At 40.2% G+C, this 20850-nt stretch overlaps 1 protein-coding gene across 4 annotated transcripts in view; it reads left to right on the top strand.

Annotated features, from left to right (window-relative positions):
• The window catches only part of SSBP2 (single stranded DNA binding protein 2), a 312621-nt gene that overhangs the window by 252176 nt on the left and 39595 nt on the right, over positions 1 to 20850 (top strand). For all 4 annotated transcript variants that reach the window (XM_075932203.2, XM_006124333.5, XM_075932205.2 and 1 more), the window contains 4 exons: positions 3004 to 3070; positions 3266 to 3336; positions 9657 to 9724; positions 18231 to 18279. In XM_075932203.2, coding sequence (XP_075788318.1) covers positions 3004 to 3070; positions 3266 to 3336; positions 9657 to 9724; positions 18231 to 18279 — 255 coding nt within the window. The remainder of the gene's footprint in view (positions 1 to 3003; positions 3071 to 3265; positions 3337 to 9656; positions 9725 to 18230; positions 18280 to 20850) is intronic.

Below are 20850 nucleotides of genomic sequence, written 5' to 3' on the forward strand. Positions count from 1 at the left end.
CCCTGGTGCTTCCCAGTACAGCCCCAGCTTACCCGCTCAGTCGCTGGAGCATCCTAGGACCCATCAATACTGCCAGGGCCTTGTGGCCCCCAATGGGACATGGGGACACTAGCCTCCCCTCAACAGGTGGTGGGAGCGAGTGACCAGCCCCCACGTCATGCGTAAGCCCAAGCAGCCCTGGCCTGCTCTTTGTTGCCAGATGAGGCGATTGTGGCTTCTTCCCCGTCAGTACACCAGGAGGACTTGAGAGCCCACCAAGACCTCCTCAGGAGGGTGGCCAATGGCTTGGACCTCTACATCAAAGAAGTGAAAGAGACCTTGGATTCGTTGTTTGGGGTCCTGAGTCAAGCATTGCCCCTATGGCAGTCGCCAAAATCACCAATATGCTTTGGCAGACCCCCTCCTCCATTCTGACTATAGCCAAGAGAGCTGAGTGGAATTACTTTGTCCCAGTGGGGGACTGTCATAACTATGGGGGCTGACCAGCAGGCTGGTGGCTAAGGGGTTAATTATGTCTCCTGTCCCTAGCCAAGTATCTGGTCAGCCAATAGTAATGCAGGTAGGGATTTCAAACTGGGACAAAGGAATTTTATCTTTTCCCTCCTTTGTCTGAGTCAGATCAGTTTCTTCCAAGTAACAGGGAGATGGGAGGCCTGTCTATCTCCAAGGATGGACTCAAGGTGTAAGTAGGGAGAAGTTTAGCTAGTTCATCAGGTTTTATTGTTTTCTGGTTTGGGACTCTGGAATTGTGGTCTGTGCTATTAAAAATGTTTTTTCTTTCTTTAAAAGGGTGTTTTTCTCTCCTTTGTAATGAAGCTTTCTGACGCAGGGAATTTTCGCTGAGTATATCAATTGGTGGATCTTACCATGTAGCCACCTCAAATATGCTTGCAACAGTTGTTATGGTTTAATAATAAAAGTTTGTTTGTTTTTTTCTTATTAACCGGTATTGGTTCATTTTTGTGTCCTCTTTTATAGGTTTTAAAACATAATTCCATACTCAAAGATCTATTCTTGATCAAGTTTTTTATAAGATGACTATACTGTAGATATTAGTGCAAAAGGCTAGAAAAATTGATTTTAAATCTAACTAGCTTATAACAAATTCCAAGGATATATAATAACTTGGGGTATGTCTACACTGTGTTATTTTGAAATAGTTTATTTTGAAATAACATGTCTACACACAAAATGCATTTCAAAATAGCATTTTGCTATTTCAAAATAGCGCGTCCACACTGAGTGGACTCTGAATCGCATTTAAGGCTGGCCAGAACCAGTTCCAGCAGGGCACCTGGTCAGGACTTACTGTGTGGGGCTGCTGCCTGAGGCTATCTGAGGTCTATGCTTAAAGGGACCCCATCCCCTGGACAGCCAGTTCTCAGGTTTCCCTGCTTGCTTGTCTACCTTGATAAGGGACAGCAAAGTATTTGTCTCTGCGTTTTCTGGTTGCCCTCACTCGGGACACCACAGCACTCTGCAGCAGGGAGCCAGAGCTGCCCCTGGGCACTCTGGTGCTTCTCTTTGGACACGTTGCTGTGACCCTGGCTGCAGTTTCTGCAGGCTGCCATCCGGGAGGTCCATCGGGGGGCTATCAGTTTCCAGGAGGCCCTGCGGGGGAGCTTCCACCCTGAGGAGCACTAAGAGCCTCCCTGGTCTGCCCCACTGGGGGCTTGTGCCTCATTCCTCCCTCACGTCCTTCCACTTACCCCTCCCTAACTCCCCTTCTTTATGTCAAATAAAATACACGTATTTTCACGGACACAAACTCTCTTTATTTAACAAAACTGGAGGGGAGGGAATGAAACTCTGGTGAGACTGGAGAAAGGAGGCGGGAGAGGGGAGAAGAGAGGTTGGGAGAGGGGAGGAGGAAACCTGGAAGGAGGGAGCTGAAAGGGGGAAGCAAGGGGAAGAAGGGAGAGGGGAAACAATATGCTACATTTGGGCCAAGTGGAACATAACAGCACATTCTCCAAGTGCTTGCTCATGTCCATTCCATGTAAGATGAATGTGCTCACCACATGCACCTATGGTGAAAGATTTTTCCTCAGTGCTATCTATAGGGGATCGGCTCTGGCATCCTTTGGAGTAGCATGCATATGTGCTGGTATAAGGGATGCTGCCAGCTCCATCCCTCCCTCATTTCCTTCTTACTCCAGTGTCTGTGTTGAAATGCTCCCCTTGCTCCAGCAAGCCATTTCTATTCAGTGGTTCTTTGAACTTTGGTGTGAATACAATGAACAATCCTGTAGCACCTTAGAAACTAACAAATATATTATGTCATGAGATTTTGTGGGTAAAACCCACTTCATCAGAGGAGTTGGAGTGGAAATTACAGCATCCAAACTGTATATAACAGCAAAAAGCAGTTACCTGACAACTGTAGGATCAGTGTAAATGATGGTAATTGAGTCAGGCTGGATGTGTTCCATTCATAGCTTTTGATTAGTAAATGCAAATATCAAAAGCAGGGGAAATTGCCTTTGTAGTGGGTTAACTAGTTAATATCTTTATTCAAGCCCCAAATGATAGTGTTGTGTAAATTATTGTTAGTTAGTAGATCGTTAACAGTTCTGTTCTTGCAAATAGTCTCCTGAGGGACTTAGCCCAGGGATGGGGCATGCTGTGAAAACACTAGAGAGGATGTCAAAATTTAAACAAATTGTCCCCGGAACCAAGAAAAGACATTGCCCCATGCTCCATAGTCAGATGGGAAACACAATACAAGAAAACTAAGGACAAACAAAAAAACAATTAGGTACAAATAAATACTGAAAAATATTCACATTTAGCTGCTTAAGTCAATGGAACTCTACATGGGCACAGAGATCTGTCTGTGCAGATCCCATGGTAATATCTTGCCCTATATCTCGCCCTATATCTTTTGCTTTATGTATGTCTCAAAAAAACAGTCTTAAAATTAAAAACAAAATTATCGGAATTATTTGTTTAAAATTTCTATTTCTAACATATCTCCTCTGAATATGTTTTGTATATCTCTAGGCACTTGGAGGTGTCCCGGGAAGTCAGCCATTATTGCCCAGTGGGATGGACCCAACACGACAACAAGGTAAAGTGCCTGTTTACTAAATGTGATATGTATGATCAGAATATCAGCTTTATTGTGTGTATGGACCCAAACTTGAAACCAGTACCTTTTGATTTGAAGTCTGTGTAAATTCTTTTCAAATAATGAAGAAATAATTTGTCAGTAATTTAGATGTTTTTATGTGCCACAGTTGTTAAAGTCGTGTAATTTTTTTAGGGCATCCAAACATGGGTGGGCCAATGCAGAGAATGACTCCTCCAAGAGGAATGGTTCCTATAGGACCACAGGTACTTTGAATAAATGTGTGTCTAAGGCTTTGTCTACCCTTAAAAGTATAAAGCGCAAGCACAGCAGATCTTTTAACATGGCAGTGTGGCCACAGCAAAAGCTCTCTCCCAGGCTACGTCTAGACTGCAAGTCTCTTTCGAAAGAGGCTAGGCATCTAGACTACAACCAGTACTTTAGAAAAAGCAAGACGCTTTTTCGAAAGAGATCACCCAGGCAGTCTGGATGCTCTTTTTCGAAAAAGCAGAGTTTGCATTACATAGCACCTTTTTTCGAAAGAGCACTTTCGAAAAAAGACATTATTCCTCATAAAATGAGGTTTTCCGCAGTCGAAAAAACTGCCGCGTTCTTTCGATTTACTTTCGAAAGAACACAGCAGCAGTCTAGACGCAGGGGGAGTTTTTTCGAAAAAAGACCACTTTTTTTGAAAAAACCCTGTAGTCTAGACACACCCCCAATATCCACTCGGGGACTAGATAGCTGGTTTACTAACCGAGGCCTGGTTTACATTAGTGTTTTACATCACTGTAATTTGCTGCGCTTAGGAAATGGGGAGTGTTTTCTCACACCCTTGAGCCCAAAAGTTGCAGAACAGTAACGTGGCAGTATAGGCTTAGCTTATATTTAGAGTACACATACATCTGGTATTTTAGAGTCCTTTTTGTCACAGCTGTACTAGAATTAAAGTGTAAATGTGTCAGCACTTTTCCTTGTAATCCCATTTTAAGGAATGTTTTTCTCTATCATAAAATATTACTCTATGTCGAAACTTAATAAAGATGCAAATGATAAAGAATTTTTTTATTTTTTTATTTAGTATTAAATTTTAATATTAAGATTGATTTAATTTGTTTTGAATTATACAGCTGTAATTCAAATAAAAAAGGCTTACATATTTGTCCATATAACTCTAAAATGTTCAGAAATCTTAAATTCATTCAATAATTAATGTATACTATCATCTAGGTTAGAAATTCCATAGGAGCCCAAGCAATTGGACTCCTTACTATGTATATTATTTTGAAGTGAAAATTAGCCCCACAATACAGCTAAAATGTCATGGTATGTGTAGCGAAAACAAAATTAATGAATTTTTCTAAAGATCTTTCTCCAGCCACTAACCTGATCAGAAATTCCCCACTCTGAGCTTTTTGAAATATGCATCATTACTTACACTGTATGTGGATGGTGCCTGCATATCACCTATAAATACCAGTTGTTAGCCTTGTCTTTCTAGATGTGCTTTTCAAGACAAACAGTAAACTTGAACATCTGGGTTCAGCCTTCCTCCTACTCCTGACCTGCTTATAATTATTTAGATATAGACTCCTTCTCCAAGGGTGTGAAAGCTTTTTAGTAGGAGTTTATAAATTTTCCACATGCAAGAATGAACTCAAGTGGAAATTAAATCTCTCTGAAATACCTCCATAAAGGTTAGCTCAGTGCATTGTCCATTGCTTGTTATCACTTTTTGTCTGTAACTCAGGTGTCCAACTTTGTTGTTTTGTTCGGTTATAATAGCTATTTTGGCCTTACATCTTATTTTGCAGAATATTTCTGTTATGCTCATCCCTCTACACTATGATTCCCTCATTCAGTTAGTCTCCCTAGTGGCTTCTCTGTTCAATGAGATCTCAAGTTTATTTTTTAATAACTGGATAGCTCTTTCTTTTTAACCCCTGACTGTCTTTTTGGTAGCAGCCACTTCTGCATATGTAGCCAACAAAAATGTGTTTAAACATATGTTGGTTTTACTGCAGCACTTAGGTATTTCTACAACTTTTTTGGGGTTTTTTTTGTTTGTTTGTTTTTTTGGTAGTGGAAGCTTAAGCTCTGTGGTCATGAATTTGAGGTTACCATTAAGCTAGCATTACAAGCTACACACAGCAGGCCAGTCTGATTCTCTAAAAGTTTTATTCTCTTTAAAAATGGAAAGGACTATGTAATTTTTCTCAAACCTGAGTTTTCCAAAGTAGTCTTTTCTACAGATCTATGCTCATTTGTCATCTTTCTCATTTGTGTGGGGATTTTCTGAGCAAGCAGGTTTAATAACTTTAATGATGAACTTACTTACAGGACCTTTCATTCCCACTTTAAGGTCATTTTGCATTGCCAGATAGTGTAAAGTGCTTTAGACCTAATTTACACTAGGGCTGTATCTAGACTGCATCCCTTTTCTGTAAAAGGGATGCAAATTAGACATATCGCAATTGCAAATGAAGCGGGGATTTAAATGTTAAATTTTAAAATGAGGGACAAGGGATCTTTCGGAAAAGGCTTTATTTTCCAAAAGGTCCGCATCTAGACTGGCGCTTTTTTCCGACAAAGCTCCGAGCCGGAAAAAAGCGGCAGCCATTTTTATGATAATGAAGCGGGGGGATTTAAATCCCCGCTTCATTTGCAATTGCGATATATCTAATTTGCGATATATCTAGGGCTTTTACTGGTATAACTATGTTGCCAAAAATTATACTCCTAATCAAAATACCTATGGGTACGTCTACACTACAGCGCTAATTCGAACTAACTTAGTTCGAATTAGTTAATGCGAACTAAGCTAATTCGAACTAACGTGTCTAGAACTAAAAACTAGTTCGAATTAGCGTTTTGCTAATTCGAACTAGCATGTCCACATTAAGTGGACACTGAACCGGGCTTAAGGATGGCCGGAAGCAGTGCCGGCAGGGCATCAGAGGAGGACTTAGAGCGTGGAGATGCTGTGTCAGGCTAGCTGAGGGCTGTGCTTAAAGGGACCCGACCCCCACCCCGGACAGACAGTTCTCAGGGGTGCCCTGCTTGCAAACCAGTCCTGGCTTGGAGTGCCCGGAGTGCCCACACTGGGCACATCACAGCACTCGGCCATCAGACCGGCTGCACTTGCCACAGGCTGCCATCTGGGGAGAGGGAGTAATTGGGGGGCTGCAGGAGAGCTTCCACCCCCAGAAGCCCGCAGAGCCAGCCCAGTCCTCCCCATCGGGGGCTCGTACCCCATTCCTCCCTCACCTCCTTCCACTTACCCTTCCCTAGCCCCCCTTCTTATTGATGTACAAAATAAAGGACAATTGTGTCCAAAAATAGAATCTGTCTTTATTGAACAAAACTGGGGGAGACTGGGAAAAGGAGGTGGGAGAGGGGATGAGAGAGGCTGGGAGAGGGGAGGGCAACTACAATGATCAGGGGTTGGGAACAGGTCCCATATGAAGAGAGGCTAAAGAGACTGGGACTTTTCAGCTTAGAAAAGAGGAGACGGAGGGGGGACAGGATAGAGGTCTCTAAAAGCAGGAGTTGGGTGGAGAGGGTGCATTCAGAAAAGTTCTTCATGAGTTCCCATAAAGAAGGACTAGAGGACACCAAAGGAAAGGAATGGGTAGCAGGCTTCAAACTAGTAACAGAAAGTTGTTCTTCACAAAGCAAAGAGTCAACCTGTGGAACTCCTTGCTGCAGGAGGCTGTGAAGGCTACAACTAGAACAGAGTTTAAAGGGAAGTGAGATCAAGTCATGGAGGTTGCGTCCATGGAGTGCTATTAGCCAGGGGGTAGGAGTGGTGTCCCTGCCCAAGGCTTGTGGAAGGCTGGAGAGGGATGGCACGAGACAAATGGCTTGGTCACTGTCTTTGGTCCATCCCTTCCAGGGTCCCTAGGGTTGGCCACTGTCGGCAGACAGGCTACTGGGCTAGATGGACCTTTGGTCTGACCCAGGACGGCCATTGTAAGCTCAGGGTCGGGGGTCTCACTGGACCCCCTTGATTTTCATGCACACCTGCTCCTGGGTGGCCAGGCTGGCAGCTCTCCTGCCCTAGATGGCCACTTTCCTGTGCCTAGTGCGGAGATCATGGACGAGGTCCACGATGTCCGCTCTAGCCCAGGCGGGTGCCCGCCTCTTGCGGTCCCGGACAAGCTCCCGGGAGCCGCCAGCCTGGTCCCGGGAAGAGGGGGAGGGCTGGGGGGCATCGGGTGGGTGGCTCGAGCCGTGCCAGATGCAGGGTCTGCTGGCTGGGTGGTGGCAGGCTTGCACCTGGCACGGGCACCGTAGCCAGCCCGTGCCCCTTTAAGGTGTCCGGGGTCGGGAGGAGGGCAATAGAGTTTCCCTAGTGTTGGCCAGAGTGGCCACCAGGGAAAGCTGGGGAGGGCTAGCCTCCCACTAGTTCGAATTAAGGGGCTATACACCCTTTAATTCGAACTAGCTAGTTCGAACTAGGCTTAATCCTCATAAAATGAGGTTTTCCTAGTTCGAACTAAGCACTCCGCTAGTTCGAATTAAGTTCGAACTAGCGGAGCGCTAGTGTAGCGCCTATGAAAGTTAGTTTGAACTAACGTCCGTTAGTTCGAACTAACTCTGTAGTGTAGACATACCCTTAGCCAGTAGAACTTTTTACTGTCCTTTTGTAAGTGAGTTTCATGCACACAAAATATAAGTTATCGAAATTCCTTATTGTCATGATGATAGATCATATTTGAACTAGATAGCAAGTTTGGATTGTATATTAGTTTTGATTTGCTGTCCAGTTTGTTTGGTGTTAAGACCTATATTGTTGTGCTTAGGACAGGGAGACTATAAAAGTATATAACTTCTTTATATTTTAAGTGAATTCTCCCTCATCTAACAGTTGGCCATATATACAATAGTTACTTTTTGATAATGACTGACAAAAAGAAAAAAACAAAATACAGTGAAAGGAAAAAGGAAAATAAAATAAGGAAAAGTAACTACAGAAACAACTTACTTGAACTCTGCCTCTAATTGTTAGTCAGAATCCTTCATCCTCTACTGTTCTACAGATTCCTCTGTTCATCCACTTCTCCTTCTCTTGTATTTCCTTTCTTATCAGAGACTATCCCAGGCCTCCTCTAAATATTTTCTTTCATCTTCAGCAATAGGCAAGCATTTGTACATAATTGTAAATGTTTAAATTTATTAAGTGTCAAATTATTTTATCTGATTTTATCTCAGTTCAAGTTCAGTAAGGACATCTGACTAAAATGCTTCCAGTCAAGAACTTGTAGTGAATTCCATAAAGACCTTAGACCCACAGACTTGGTCACTTTCTCAAAATAAAGGAAAAAAACAGGAAGACATTCTAAAGAAGACAAGTGGCTCAGATCTCTGAAATGAAAATGGAAAAACAGAATTAAATAGCTTCAGAGTCCCTCCAGAAATGGATGTCATTTTAGTACTGTTTTGGTAAGGGAGGCACCAAAAGCATTAATATTTAAAGGGAATGCAAAGTTATATTTCAACTGTTTCAGAATCAGATTATTTGTTTCTTACATAAACCAGCTGAAGGCCTATTCATGCAAATCATCTATGTGTAGAACTCCCATGGGCTTCAGTGGAAATTCTAAACAAGGAGCACATGCAGGTTTGGTTTCTAGTTTGCAACAAGAGAACCTACTCCCAGAAGTCCTTTCTAGTTCACTCGAAATAAGGGGGATTGTTTTGTTTTGTTTTTTGTAATTGAAATATCTCTTTTCACTGTGACACATGAGATCGGGTCTACATTATAAATCTTATTGTCAGATTGCTCCCTGCTCCCTGGTCTGCATAATTTGATGCTCAAATACCCTAGAGCATGGATTTGTGTAATAGACTGCTTTGGAGAATTCCAGTTAAAGTTAAGTAATCCAGTTATAATATAACTAGAGTGTGTTGTAGTTACATCATTGCAAAACAGATAACAATAATGACTTTGAGAACATTTTGTTCTCTTAAGTAAGTGGTTGCCTGCACCACTTCCTCAGAACATGCTATTGTACTTTGTAGAAAAAAATGTTTATATACACATGAGAAATTTAGTAGGACTAGTACAGTCACTACAGTGAATGATATATATGGGAGGTAATACAGGTTGTTCTGTTTACATTTAATTAAAAATATTCATTAAATAGTTCAGACTTTCAGGAAAAACAATTCTGTGTGAATTTCAAATAGTGGAAACCTCTTTCCCCAATTTATTTTTCTGTCTTTGGATGAGTTTTCATAGTATGGAAGTTGAATAGTTATTGAATCTGACCTTTATTGACCTTTGACTTTGCTGTCATGTGTCATAAATCTTCATGGAACAATTAGCATTTTAAGTATGCTTAGTCCACTTACACTTTTAAGAACTATTAATATATGTAGTATGCTAAGCATACATCTTTTTCATTAGGGATACTTAAAAAAAAAAGTCAAGAATGGAAAATCCTGAAAGAATGACTCACACTGGCCTATCCAATCAACAGGTGTGTAGGGAAGTCATTAACCTACTGTCCTTTCTTTCCCCCCTCCTCTTTGGTTTTGTTTTTTTGTTTTGTGGTAGTCTGACCCTTGGTTATCATTGCAGAACTATGGAGGTGCAATGAGACCACCACTGAATGCTTTAGGTGGCCCTGGAATGCCTGGAATGAACATGTAAGCAAAATAACAAACTACTATCATATTTACAAAAATAATATTTTCATTTTAAAAGAAAAAATAACTGTGGCATACATAGGACAAGGGAAAATGTATTTTGATTACTTAACTAATATTAATAGTAATGACAAAGCAAGAAAATATCACAGCAGTCTCGCTCTTTTGCAAAGCATCTTTTACAGAATTCTTTGTTTATTCCTTCCACATCTCTCAGAATGTTGGGTTTGTTCTACAGTCAGGATTCATGTATGCAGAATATCTTGTTACTGTTGCCCACTGTGTTCATCTGTAGATTTGTAAAGAGCCTTGCTGTTAATTAAGTTTGAATATTTATTTACTGATATAAAAGTAAAACAAGTTGCTATCAATACACAAACAGAAAGAATATTTTAAAGACATGTAAGGATGTGATTCACATCTGCAGAAGCAAGGAAGTGCATAGTATGGACAGAAACAGATCATTGTCTTTAAATACATCATTACAAAGGGTACACATTAAAAAATGAAAGATGTGATTCTCTAATCTGTTACATCAGTTTTATACCAATGTAATCAGTAAAGTTACACTACTGTATAGTATCAGAGGGGTAGCCGTGTTAGTCTGAATCTGCAAAAGCGACGAGGAGTCCTGTGGCACCTTATAGACTAACTGAAGTGTAGGAGCATAAGCTTTCGTGGGCAAAGACCCACTTCGTCAGATGCATGTCATGTATACTGTATATAAAACCAGTTTTTGGAATGGAAAATCAAGCTTGAGACATTTTAGTATACTTAGTAGTGTCCAGGTAGTCCTGGGGCTAGATACTCAGTTGAAGTAAACTGATATACAGTGATTTACACTAGCTATGGATTGGGTCCATGGAGTATATTCTTCCCTTGATATATGTAGATAACTCCTAATTTTCAAGGCTCCAGAGCAACTTCAGATGTCAAAACACTGTTTTGGTATAGAAGAAGTTGAAGTTGCACCAAAGCTATGACCTTCAGGACAACTCTCCATGATCAGTTCTCCCACTGCAAAGCATAGCCCTTCCTGACATTGTTCCATGTCAGCCCTACGCTTGCAGTTTGTGGGGGGAAATGACGCTGCCTGCCCTCCAAACAACACCCATGTTAAAAGTGGGGGAAATGGACCCTTGATGTTCCCAGTTCCAGCACCAGTGCCTCCCTCTTCTACTAAGATTCCAGTGTCCTTGCTTCAAGCACCATACTACTGGAGGAGTTAGAAGAAAATTTCTTAACAAGTGGGTCATGACCTCTACGAAGGTCATGAAAAGTAATCAAGTTTGCAAGGATTCAAGGTATTGTCAAATTAAAGAGGTTATGAAACATTGAGTTAGAACCAACTTGTAAAGAGACATCTGATTTTGATTTAAAGATTTCAAGTAATAGAAAATCTACCACATCTTTGATATATTATTCTACTCTTCAGCCAGATCTTGAATTTCTGAAGCAAACAAAATAAAATTTAAGGTTTTGCTACTTTATTAGAGACATCTTATGTTGACCTCAGGGAAATTATTGGAAGTCAATAGATAAAATAACTAGATATTTGGAATCAAGTGTAAATACAACACACATTCTAGAGAGATTTCAACAAAGGGGGGAAACGAAACCATTCATTACTAAATGTGTTGCTATTTAATAGCAAAAAATTAGAAATAGAAATAAAAAAAGGATTTTGAGGAGACTTGTACACGAGATATACACTTGTACCTCATATAGATGTACACTTGTACCTCATATAGAAAAACCAGACAAACAGGTTGCTCTTCACCTGCCTGTTACCAGAAAATGAAACAGTCATGATTGCAGTACAACTTCTGTACCTCAGCAGTAGGTAAACCCACTTTCTTATATGTAGAGGCAGTTCCACATGGCTAATGCAGCCACACAGTGAAAAGGGAGGCTGGAAATGTCTGTCTTTCTAGTTTTCATGTTCTACATAAGAGTTACCCAGAATTGTAGCCTGAGCCAATACTAAGGTTTTCTGTGCCTGGGGCAAGCTACTGAACTACATCCCCCTTTTCTCTCTCCCCTCTCCCCCCACCACCCAAAAATGATAACATTATTAATTTTTGTATTAATTTTATTCATTGCACATGTTGTTAATTGCACATATATTGAGATTGCAAATAGATGATAGTAAAGATATAAATGAAATAATATTTTAACTTTCTAATTTTTAATTTTGCACCCCTAAATGTACTGTGCCTGGGGCGAGTGCCCCACTTGCCCCACCCTTGTTATGGCTCTGATTATAGCTTCTGTACTTGAGTTACTCAGCAGCTTTTACATAATGTAAAGAAAGCATGAAAAAGTAGTCAGTCATAGCTCCTTCTCCCAGTGCTTCAGCCAAGCATGTGCTGTTCTTCTTAAAGGCTGCTGCTGATTAATCTCCCTTTAGTCCAAATGAAATTGGGAGAAAAATAACTATCATTGTTCTGGGTGGCATGGCTTTATTGGAACCTTGCCACAGACTGTGTCTTAAAGGCACAAGTAAACCAAGAGTGCTTGTATTAGAAAGCTGTGCTTTAGAATATTATATTCTCTGTCTTATGCTGGATTCTGGACCTTGGAAAGGAGTTCTGTTATATCTTTTACCTTCAGAGAATATGATTTATAAGTAAGAAATTTTTCTCTTACTGTCAAATGGAGTTACATACATATATCAAAAGGAGAACAGAGGCTTAATTCTGTTTTTTGTTTGCTTATTTTTGTTTCTTTTTTTTCAAGACATGAAGGCCCAATTTGAAAATTATTGATGTCACTTGTACATGAATTTCTTTAGCATATAAATCTTTGTATTGTGATACCATGGCACAGATGTATTGTAAATGTTAACATCAACTTTTAGTTGCAGAGTGCATCTAAGGATAATCCACATCCAGTAGTAGTAAATGGACCCAGATGTTTAGCAATTTGTCCTTTAAATTATACCTTACAATTTATGCAATGCATGATGCTAAGCAACATCTGTGTATCTTATCTTCTATACTTGTATTTCCATAAAAAATGGCAGTTTTCCTATTGCCTTATGTAGGGTAGATAATTTAATTTGCATTTCTTTTTACACTGGCATAAACTTTTTTCCTATTAAAATTGTCCTCCTTTGAGTTCAATAGGTTTGACTCGCTGGAAGCAGTAAAATATGAAGCAGTTATTCTGCAAAGCCAACAGCCATTTTAAAATGTAATGTCTCCTCTGTAGGCAATTATGGAATAAAACTCAAAAGGAAAGTGTCTCAGCAAGGTGCTAAATGTCTTCCTGTTATCATTTTTGAGATTTTTTTTCCTGTTTTATGTTTGTTAAAAATAATATGTATTATATAATCTATTAAAACAAAAAAGGCTTATTAACTAATTACATTTTATGACAGCAAAACTAACCTAAATTACAGACATCTCAACCCAAAAGGACATTTAAAAAATGTAGCGTTGAAAAATAATTCCTGACACAGCCTTAACTTCAGTATTTCAAATGTGATATATATTTGTTTCTTTCATCTTTTAAAAAAAATAATTACAGCCAGTTCCCAACTTATGAACAGGTCGCAACTCGATCTGTTCGTAAGTAGGATTACATTCACTTAGGTACGGCTGCGCTGTTTGTAAGTGCAGATTTAATTCATAACTCAGGTTCCGGCTGTGTAGGGGTTGGTCGTAAATACAAATGGTCGTAAGTCGATGCGTTCGTAACTCAGGGACCGGCTGTACAATGACATCTCCAAGTGCCCATATCAGAGTTTTGATTATAAACTCACTTTTAAGGGGTATAAATCTCAGCAATAGAACTTCAAGCCAAATATTGGTATGATAAGGCTTTGTAAGACTGGATTTTTTTTCAGACAAAATAGGAACAAAACAGCAAATGTCAGGGGATAATACTTATTTTAATGGCCAGTATGAACCATATTGTTTTATAAGGTACTAAGTATATTTCAGTATATAACTGAAGGGAAAGAAGAACTTCCATTCACTTTTTAGCTCACAGACTTCCTTTATACATATGCTGTTACTTAATTATTAAGCTATATGTGTAATAGAGGCTGAACCTCTCTTGTCCGACACTCTTTGGTCTGGAAACATCTGGGCTACGTCTAGACTGGCCACAAATTCCGGAAAAGGGATGCAAATTAGGTAAGTCAGCATAGGGAAATCCGCGGGGGATTTAAATATCCCCCGCGGATTTAAATAAACATGGCCGCCGCTTTTTTTCCGGCTTGGGGAAAAGCCGGAAAAAAAGCATCTAGACTGGCGCGATCCTCCGGAATAAAGCCCTTTTCCGGAGGATCTCTTATTCCTACTTGAAAGTCATAGAAGAAGCTGGAAAAAAAGCGGCGGACATGTTTATTTAAATCCGCGGGGGATATTTAAATCCCCCGCGGATTTAAATAAACATGTCCGCCGCTTTTTTTCCAGCTTCTTCTATGACTTTCAAGTAGGAATAAGAGATCCTCCGGAAAAGGGCTTTATTCCGGAGGATCGCGCCAGTCTAGATGCTTTTTTTCCGGCTTTTCCCCAAGCCGGAAAAAAAGCGGCGGCCATGTTTATTTAAATCCGCGGGGGATATTTAAATCCCCCGCGGATTTCCCTATGCTGACTTACCTAATTTGCATCCCTTTTCCGGAATTTGTGGCCAGTCTAGACATAGCCCTGTGGTCTGGCATGATTTTAGTTAGCCGGATGTCCACTTACCATGGATGTGGCCAAGTTTCCTGGCTCTCAGAGTTCCTGGCCACTGGTCCTGACTCTCAGTGTTCTGGGCTGTCATTTAGTTCTAATTTACCCCTAAATGTCTTCTAAGAGCCCAGCAAGCAGTGTAAGTGTTGGTAATGCAGCTAGACAATATTGACCTTCCATGGTCTGGCAAATTCTCTAGTTTGGCACCAGTCAGGTCCCGAATGTGCTGGACTAGAGAGGTTCAACCTGTGCAAATGCATACAAAAAATAGATGTTCAGCCATTTGGTTTAAATTATTTGATATTCTGATAGAATACACTCACATATAAGGAAATTGAAATATTGAACATTTTTTCAAATACTAGTACAAATAAAGAATTTGAGAATTATTTTCAAGATATCAATGAAATTGGTAGAAATATTTGGGTCTGCGTTAAAGGGTCCTCATAGAGGTAAATAATCCATATATTTTGTAATAAATGAAGGTTTGGAAATCACAACTGTGTTTCTATAGTATGCTATTGTAATTAGACATATGAGTCTTCTATATATATGTAACAGATTATATTGTGAAATTGATACATTAATAGTAATGTTTTGTGAATGTTTTCATTTCCATAATAAACATTTACTAGAAGAAGGGGGGGAAAGCTGCTCATGTTACTTTAAAGAACTTTGCAGCTGGCTAATTAAAAAAAAACAACCAATATTCAACTTGATATAATTATATACCTGCTGGGCAGAATCTGCCATAGTGCTTTTTATAGCCCTCTACATAGTAGTTTCTTCTATGACTTTCAGTAAATTTGCAAAATCTGGTGCAAGATGAGCTTTCACTTAGTCAGCTTCATACTTTTTAAGTATTTACATTAATACTTCCTTTAACAAAGGGTGAAAACAAAGTTACTATATTGTCATATACTCACTTTCTTGTATTAAAAACAGTTTGATTTTATGAAAAGAAATTCACATCTTAAAACTTCCTAAATTTTGAACAACGGTAATTACTTTTATTAAACACATTTTAATAGTCTTGTGGTATTGTAAATATATAGTACATAAGTGCTTAATACAGTCTCAATTTAGAAAGAAATGTAAGCATGTAGTATAACTTGAATCCTTAAGTACACTTGTTAGTACCTTTGGGTATGTTTACACTACAATGTTAGTTCGAACTAACAGACGTTAGTTCGAACTAACATTCATAGGCGCTACACTAGCGCTCCGCTAGTTCGAATTTAAATCGAACTAGCGGAGCGCTTAGTTCGAAATAGGAAAACCTCATTTTACGAGGATTAAGCCTAGTTCGAACTTACTAGTTCGAATTAAGGGGTGTGTAGCCCCTTAATTCGAACTAGTGGGAGGCTAGCCCTCCCCAGCTTTCCCTGGTGGCCACTCTGGCCAACACCAGGGAAACTCTATGCCCCCCTCCCGGCCCCGGACCCCTTAAAGGGGCACGGGCTGGCTACGGTGCCCGTGCCAGGTGCAAGCCTGCCAGCACCCAGCCAGCAGACCCTGCACCTGGCACGGCACAGAGCCACCCACCCGATGTCTCCCAGCCCACCCCCTCTTCCCGGGACCAGGCTGGCGGCTCCCGGGAGCTTGCCTGGGACCGCAAGAGGCGGGCACCTTCCTGGGCTAGTGCAGACATCGTGGACCTCGTCCACGACCTCCGCACTAGGCACAGGAAAGTGGCCGGCTAGGGCAGGAGAGCTTCCAGCCTGGCCACCCAGGAGCAGGTGTGCTGAAAATCAAGGGGATCCACTGAGACCGCCGACCCTGAGCCCTGAGCTTACAATGGCCGTACTGGGTCAGACCAAAGGTCCATCTAGCCCAGTAGCCTGTCTGCCGACAGCGGCCAACCCTAGGGACCCTGGAGGGGATGGACCGAAGACAGTGACCAAGCCATTTGTCTCGTGCCATCCCTCTCCAGCCTTCCACAAACTTTGGGAAGGGACACCACTCCTACCCCCTGGCTAAGACTACTCCATGGAGCCAACCTCCATGACTTGATCTCACTTCCCTTTAAACTCTGTTCTAGTTGTAGCCTTCACAGCCTCCTGCAGCAAGGAGTTCCACAGGTTGACTCTTTGCTTTGTGAAGGACAACTTTCTCTTACTAGTTTGAAGCCTGCTACCCATTCCTTTCCTTTGGTGTCCTCTAGTCCTTCTTTATGGGAACTCAGGAAGAACTTTTCTGAATGCACCCTCTCCACCCAACCCCTGCTTTTAGAGACCTCTATCCTATCCCCCCTCCATCTCCTCTTTTCTAAGCTGAACAGTCCCAGTCTCTGTAGCCTCTCTTCATCTGGGACCTGTTCCCAACCCCGATCATGTTAGTTGCCCTCCCCTCTCCCAGCCTTTCTCTTCCCCTCTCCCACCTCCTTTTCCCAGTCTCCCCCAGTTTTGTTCAATAAAGACAGAGTCAATGTTGGAAGAAACGTTATCTTTATTTTGTACATCGGGGGAAAGGTAAGTGGAAGGAAGTGAGGGAGGAATGGGGCACGAGCCCCCGATGGGGAGGACTGGGCTGGCTCTGCGGGCTTCTGGGGGTGGAAGCTCTCCTGCAGCCCCCCAATTACCCTCTCTTCCCAGATGGCACCCTGTGGCAAGTGCAGCCAGGCTGATGGCCGAGTGCTGTGATGTGCCCAGTGTGGGCACTCCGGGCACTCCAAGCCAGGACTGGTTTTCAAGTGGGGCACCCCTGAGAACTGTCTGTCCGGGGTGGGGGTCCGGTCCCTTAAGCGCAGCCCTCAGCTAGCCTGAGACAGCATCTCCAAGCTCTAAGTCCTCCTCTGATGCCCTGCCGGCACTGCTTCCGGCCATCCTTAAGCCCTGTTCAGGGTCCACTCAATGTGGACATGCTAGTTCGAATTAGCAAAATGCTAATTCGAACTAGTTTTTAGTTCTAGACGCGTTAGTTCGAATTAGCTTAGTTCGAATTAACTAATTCGAACTAAGTTAGTTCGAACTAACTCTGTAGTGTAGACGTACCCTTTCTGAATTGTGTAGTAGACTTTCACAGAGTATGTAGTATTGGTTCCAAAGTTGTACTGTGGTGTCAATAATGAGAATATAACTAAAAATACTCCTTATGAGATGTCAGTTGTCTTGAATCTTATCAATAGAACATTTTATTGATTTTAAATATTATTAGATCACATAATTCAACAAAAATATAAAATTCTGCATTTAGGTAAAATTGGACCAAATTCTCCACTGTGAAGGGGGAAACAGCTATTTAAGGGCATTAATTTATATTTTCTTTAAAGTCACTCTGTTGGGGCATAACATTTGCCACCCTGCATACTACACTTGAGGGTTGCATCCCTACTCTGCAAGTATCTATGATCTGTGCAAAACTCTAGTGTCTCCCACACTTCTTTCAATGCCCTTGGGACCAAAACTTTGAAGGAGATAGTACCCTGAAAAGTATGGAAGTCCACAAAATATGATTTAGCCACTGAGATATGTCTTGATACAAATTATGTGGTTGTGGTGACAGACATAAACTTTTAAGAATAATTGTATAGTATCCAGAAAACTGTTTAGATGCTTGTATTAGTTTAGCTATGAAGATCTTGTATTTAACACTATAAAATGTATGCTTGTTTTTAATTACACTTTACTGCAATGAAAAATTATGATGCTACCAGAAGAGAGCAGTAAACGATAGCAGTTTTTAAAAAGGCATATTCTACACAGATTGTGTTTAAGTGTTCAAATTACACCATAGAGTAGATGACATTTAGCTTCTTGGTACCACAGTTGGTATCATTTTTTTGGCCTAATTAAATCCTTACCTGTTATTTTATATTTCAGGGGTCCAGGAGGTGGTAGACCATGGCCAAACCCAACAAATGCCAATTCTGTAAGTAAATATTTAACTGTGTTGAACAGTAATGAATGATCTGAGGAGTTATTCCTTCTTAATATGCCCATTTATTGGGGGAAAAAACTTCCACACCCAAAATTAGTGTGTGCCATATTTTATTTCCCACTACTCTTTTTTTTTGTCAACACCGATGCATGGATTCTCCAACTTTTGTTTACAGCATGGATCACATCTCAATAGAGATATTCTATTAGACCACCTTTCTTCCAACTTATGATTGTACAAACTATCTGCTATCCTGTTCATAATCATGTGACAGTCCTGAGGCAACTACAACAATTGTCCAAAGGAAAAATTAACACTAGCCTATCATTTAATATATTTTTAGCTTTTTAATGCACTATAACAAAACAGACTAGTCGTCAGTATCATCTGACCAATCAGCTTTGCATAAGCCCCAGTTTGAAAAGGTACGCTCAAATATATCATCTCATGGCTTATCTAGAAAAAAACACATTGATTTCTAATGCATTTAACATAGAATCATAGTGTAATTTCTCAAAACATCATCCATGTGACAGATTTAACAATTTAATTTTGGCCTTTGTGAAAAGTTACATGCTTTCCACATTAATAGGCTGTAACTGGTACATAATGAGGTTGTTCAATAGCTGCTTAGGACAAGAAAAGTCTAAGAATGCCCACCCTCCATGACTTACCCTGGTGGCTAGCTCTGCAGAAGGAACTTCACAGTTCAAGCGGTTTGTTTTGTAAAGCACAGTGAAGCTCTTCATTATGTATACCCAGAGTATGTGAGTGAACACATATCATCATATATCCCTACTCTGCATTTACAGTAGGCTTGGATGGATCTGCTGTTTCTAGATGCTGTTGCTGGCTGTTCCCAGGACAGAATGTATGAAGCTTATCTTTGACTGGAATTTATTTATTTATTGGTAGGTAGGGAGAGGGGAGTTATTTCTCTTCTTTGTAGTAAGTGATCCTTGTCATTTGATAGTATGGCTTCTGTGTAGTTTGCCAGCATGACAGAGTTTTAGGTTCACATTGGCTGTATATTTGGATAAATGATTTCCTCATTTTGACTTAAGCGGTACTTCCTGATTAACATGCATGTAATGCAATACATGTTTAAAATAACTTTTAAAAACAGGGATTATCACAGTCACAGAGGAGTTAGATGCCCAACTTTCAGTGGTCTGTAACTGCTTAACTTTTCCCATCTTTATTTGAAAATCTCCTTCTACATATTTTCTCTTTCTCTCTGGATTATGCTCACGTGTCATATAATTTCGCTAGGAAAACTGCAGTCTAGACACGGTTCTTTCGAAAAGGGATGCCTTTTTTGAAAGATCCAGTAAATCTCATTTACTGCATCTAGACTGCGGTTTTCCTATCAAAATAGCGCTTTTTCGAAAGCGTGCCATGACACAATTATGCAAATGAAGCATGGGAAATTCAAATCCCAGCTTCATTTGCAATTTTGAAGTGCCTAATTTACATCCCTCTGTCGAAAGAGTGATGTAGTCTAGACACACCCTCTATCATTATGAACTGAGCCTGGCAGTTTTTCATAATAATAGTAATGTACAAAAAGAAAAAGAGCTAAATTTTGCATGACCGAGTTACAAATGCATTATCTTGCATTTTCCCAGCTTTTAGTGTGCCAACCTTAATATTCTTTTTTGTTTTAAATGTCTTGATTGTTTTTAAAGAAGGTAGAGATTATTCTTCTATGGAATTTTATGTTTATTAAATTCAATATACAATTACATGCTAGAGACCAGATATAGACCCTTATTCATAAAAACACATAAGTACATAAACAAGTCAATGAAATTTAAGCACATGCACGAGTGCTGTCTTGAATATGGATGTTTTTCTGAATTGTCTTGGCATCAACTTAAAATATGTATCATCTACCTGATTAGAATGAAATCAGAGAAATATATAATTATAGGACTTAGGCAGATATTTAAAACCCACTAGATACAAGCTAGTCCTTTGAAACTATTGCAGTCTGTCATGAAAGTACATAGCTAGGACACGCACCATGTGTGTTTTAGTTACTAACCATTTTAATTAAATGTAAACAGATTTTTGACAGTACAACAATTTTCTTTCATCAGCAGGAAAATGGGTGTGTCAGAGCATACAAGAAAATGCAGTTGAAATAGTTCAGAATATGGTTTGGCTTATCCTTACAATATATGCTGATTTTATAAGTTATACAGTTTTTTAACTGAGTTTATGGCACCTGCTCTATATTTCATCAAATAGTCAAGTTTTTAGCCTTTATATCTAGTTCCATATGTCCTCCCATTTAAAACATACCTATCAGAAAGTTGGTCCTTCCTTTTCCCCTCCCCCCCCCCCAAAAAATTAAGAGATATGGAAAGACTTGCTTGTTATATGCATTTTTGAAAAATATATTATATAGCAACAAGGAGTGGCTCCATACGTGAAACTCATAGCACTGCCACTGCTAAGCCTGTAGTCAGAGCCTTCTCTTTTAACCATTAGGTTTAATCAGCTCTCATAATAGATTTTTAATTTTTAGAGATGGGGAGGAGAGGATGAGTAGTTTGA

This window comes from Pelodiscus sinensis, chromosome 6 (assembly GCF_052426305.1).
Source record: "Pelodiscus sinensis isolate ZL-2025 chromosome 6, ASM5242630v1, whole genome shotgun sequence".
NCBI classification, from domain to species: domain Eukaryota; kingdom Metazoa; phylum Chordata; order Testudines; family Trionychidae; genus Pelodiscus; species Pelodiscus sinensis.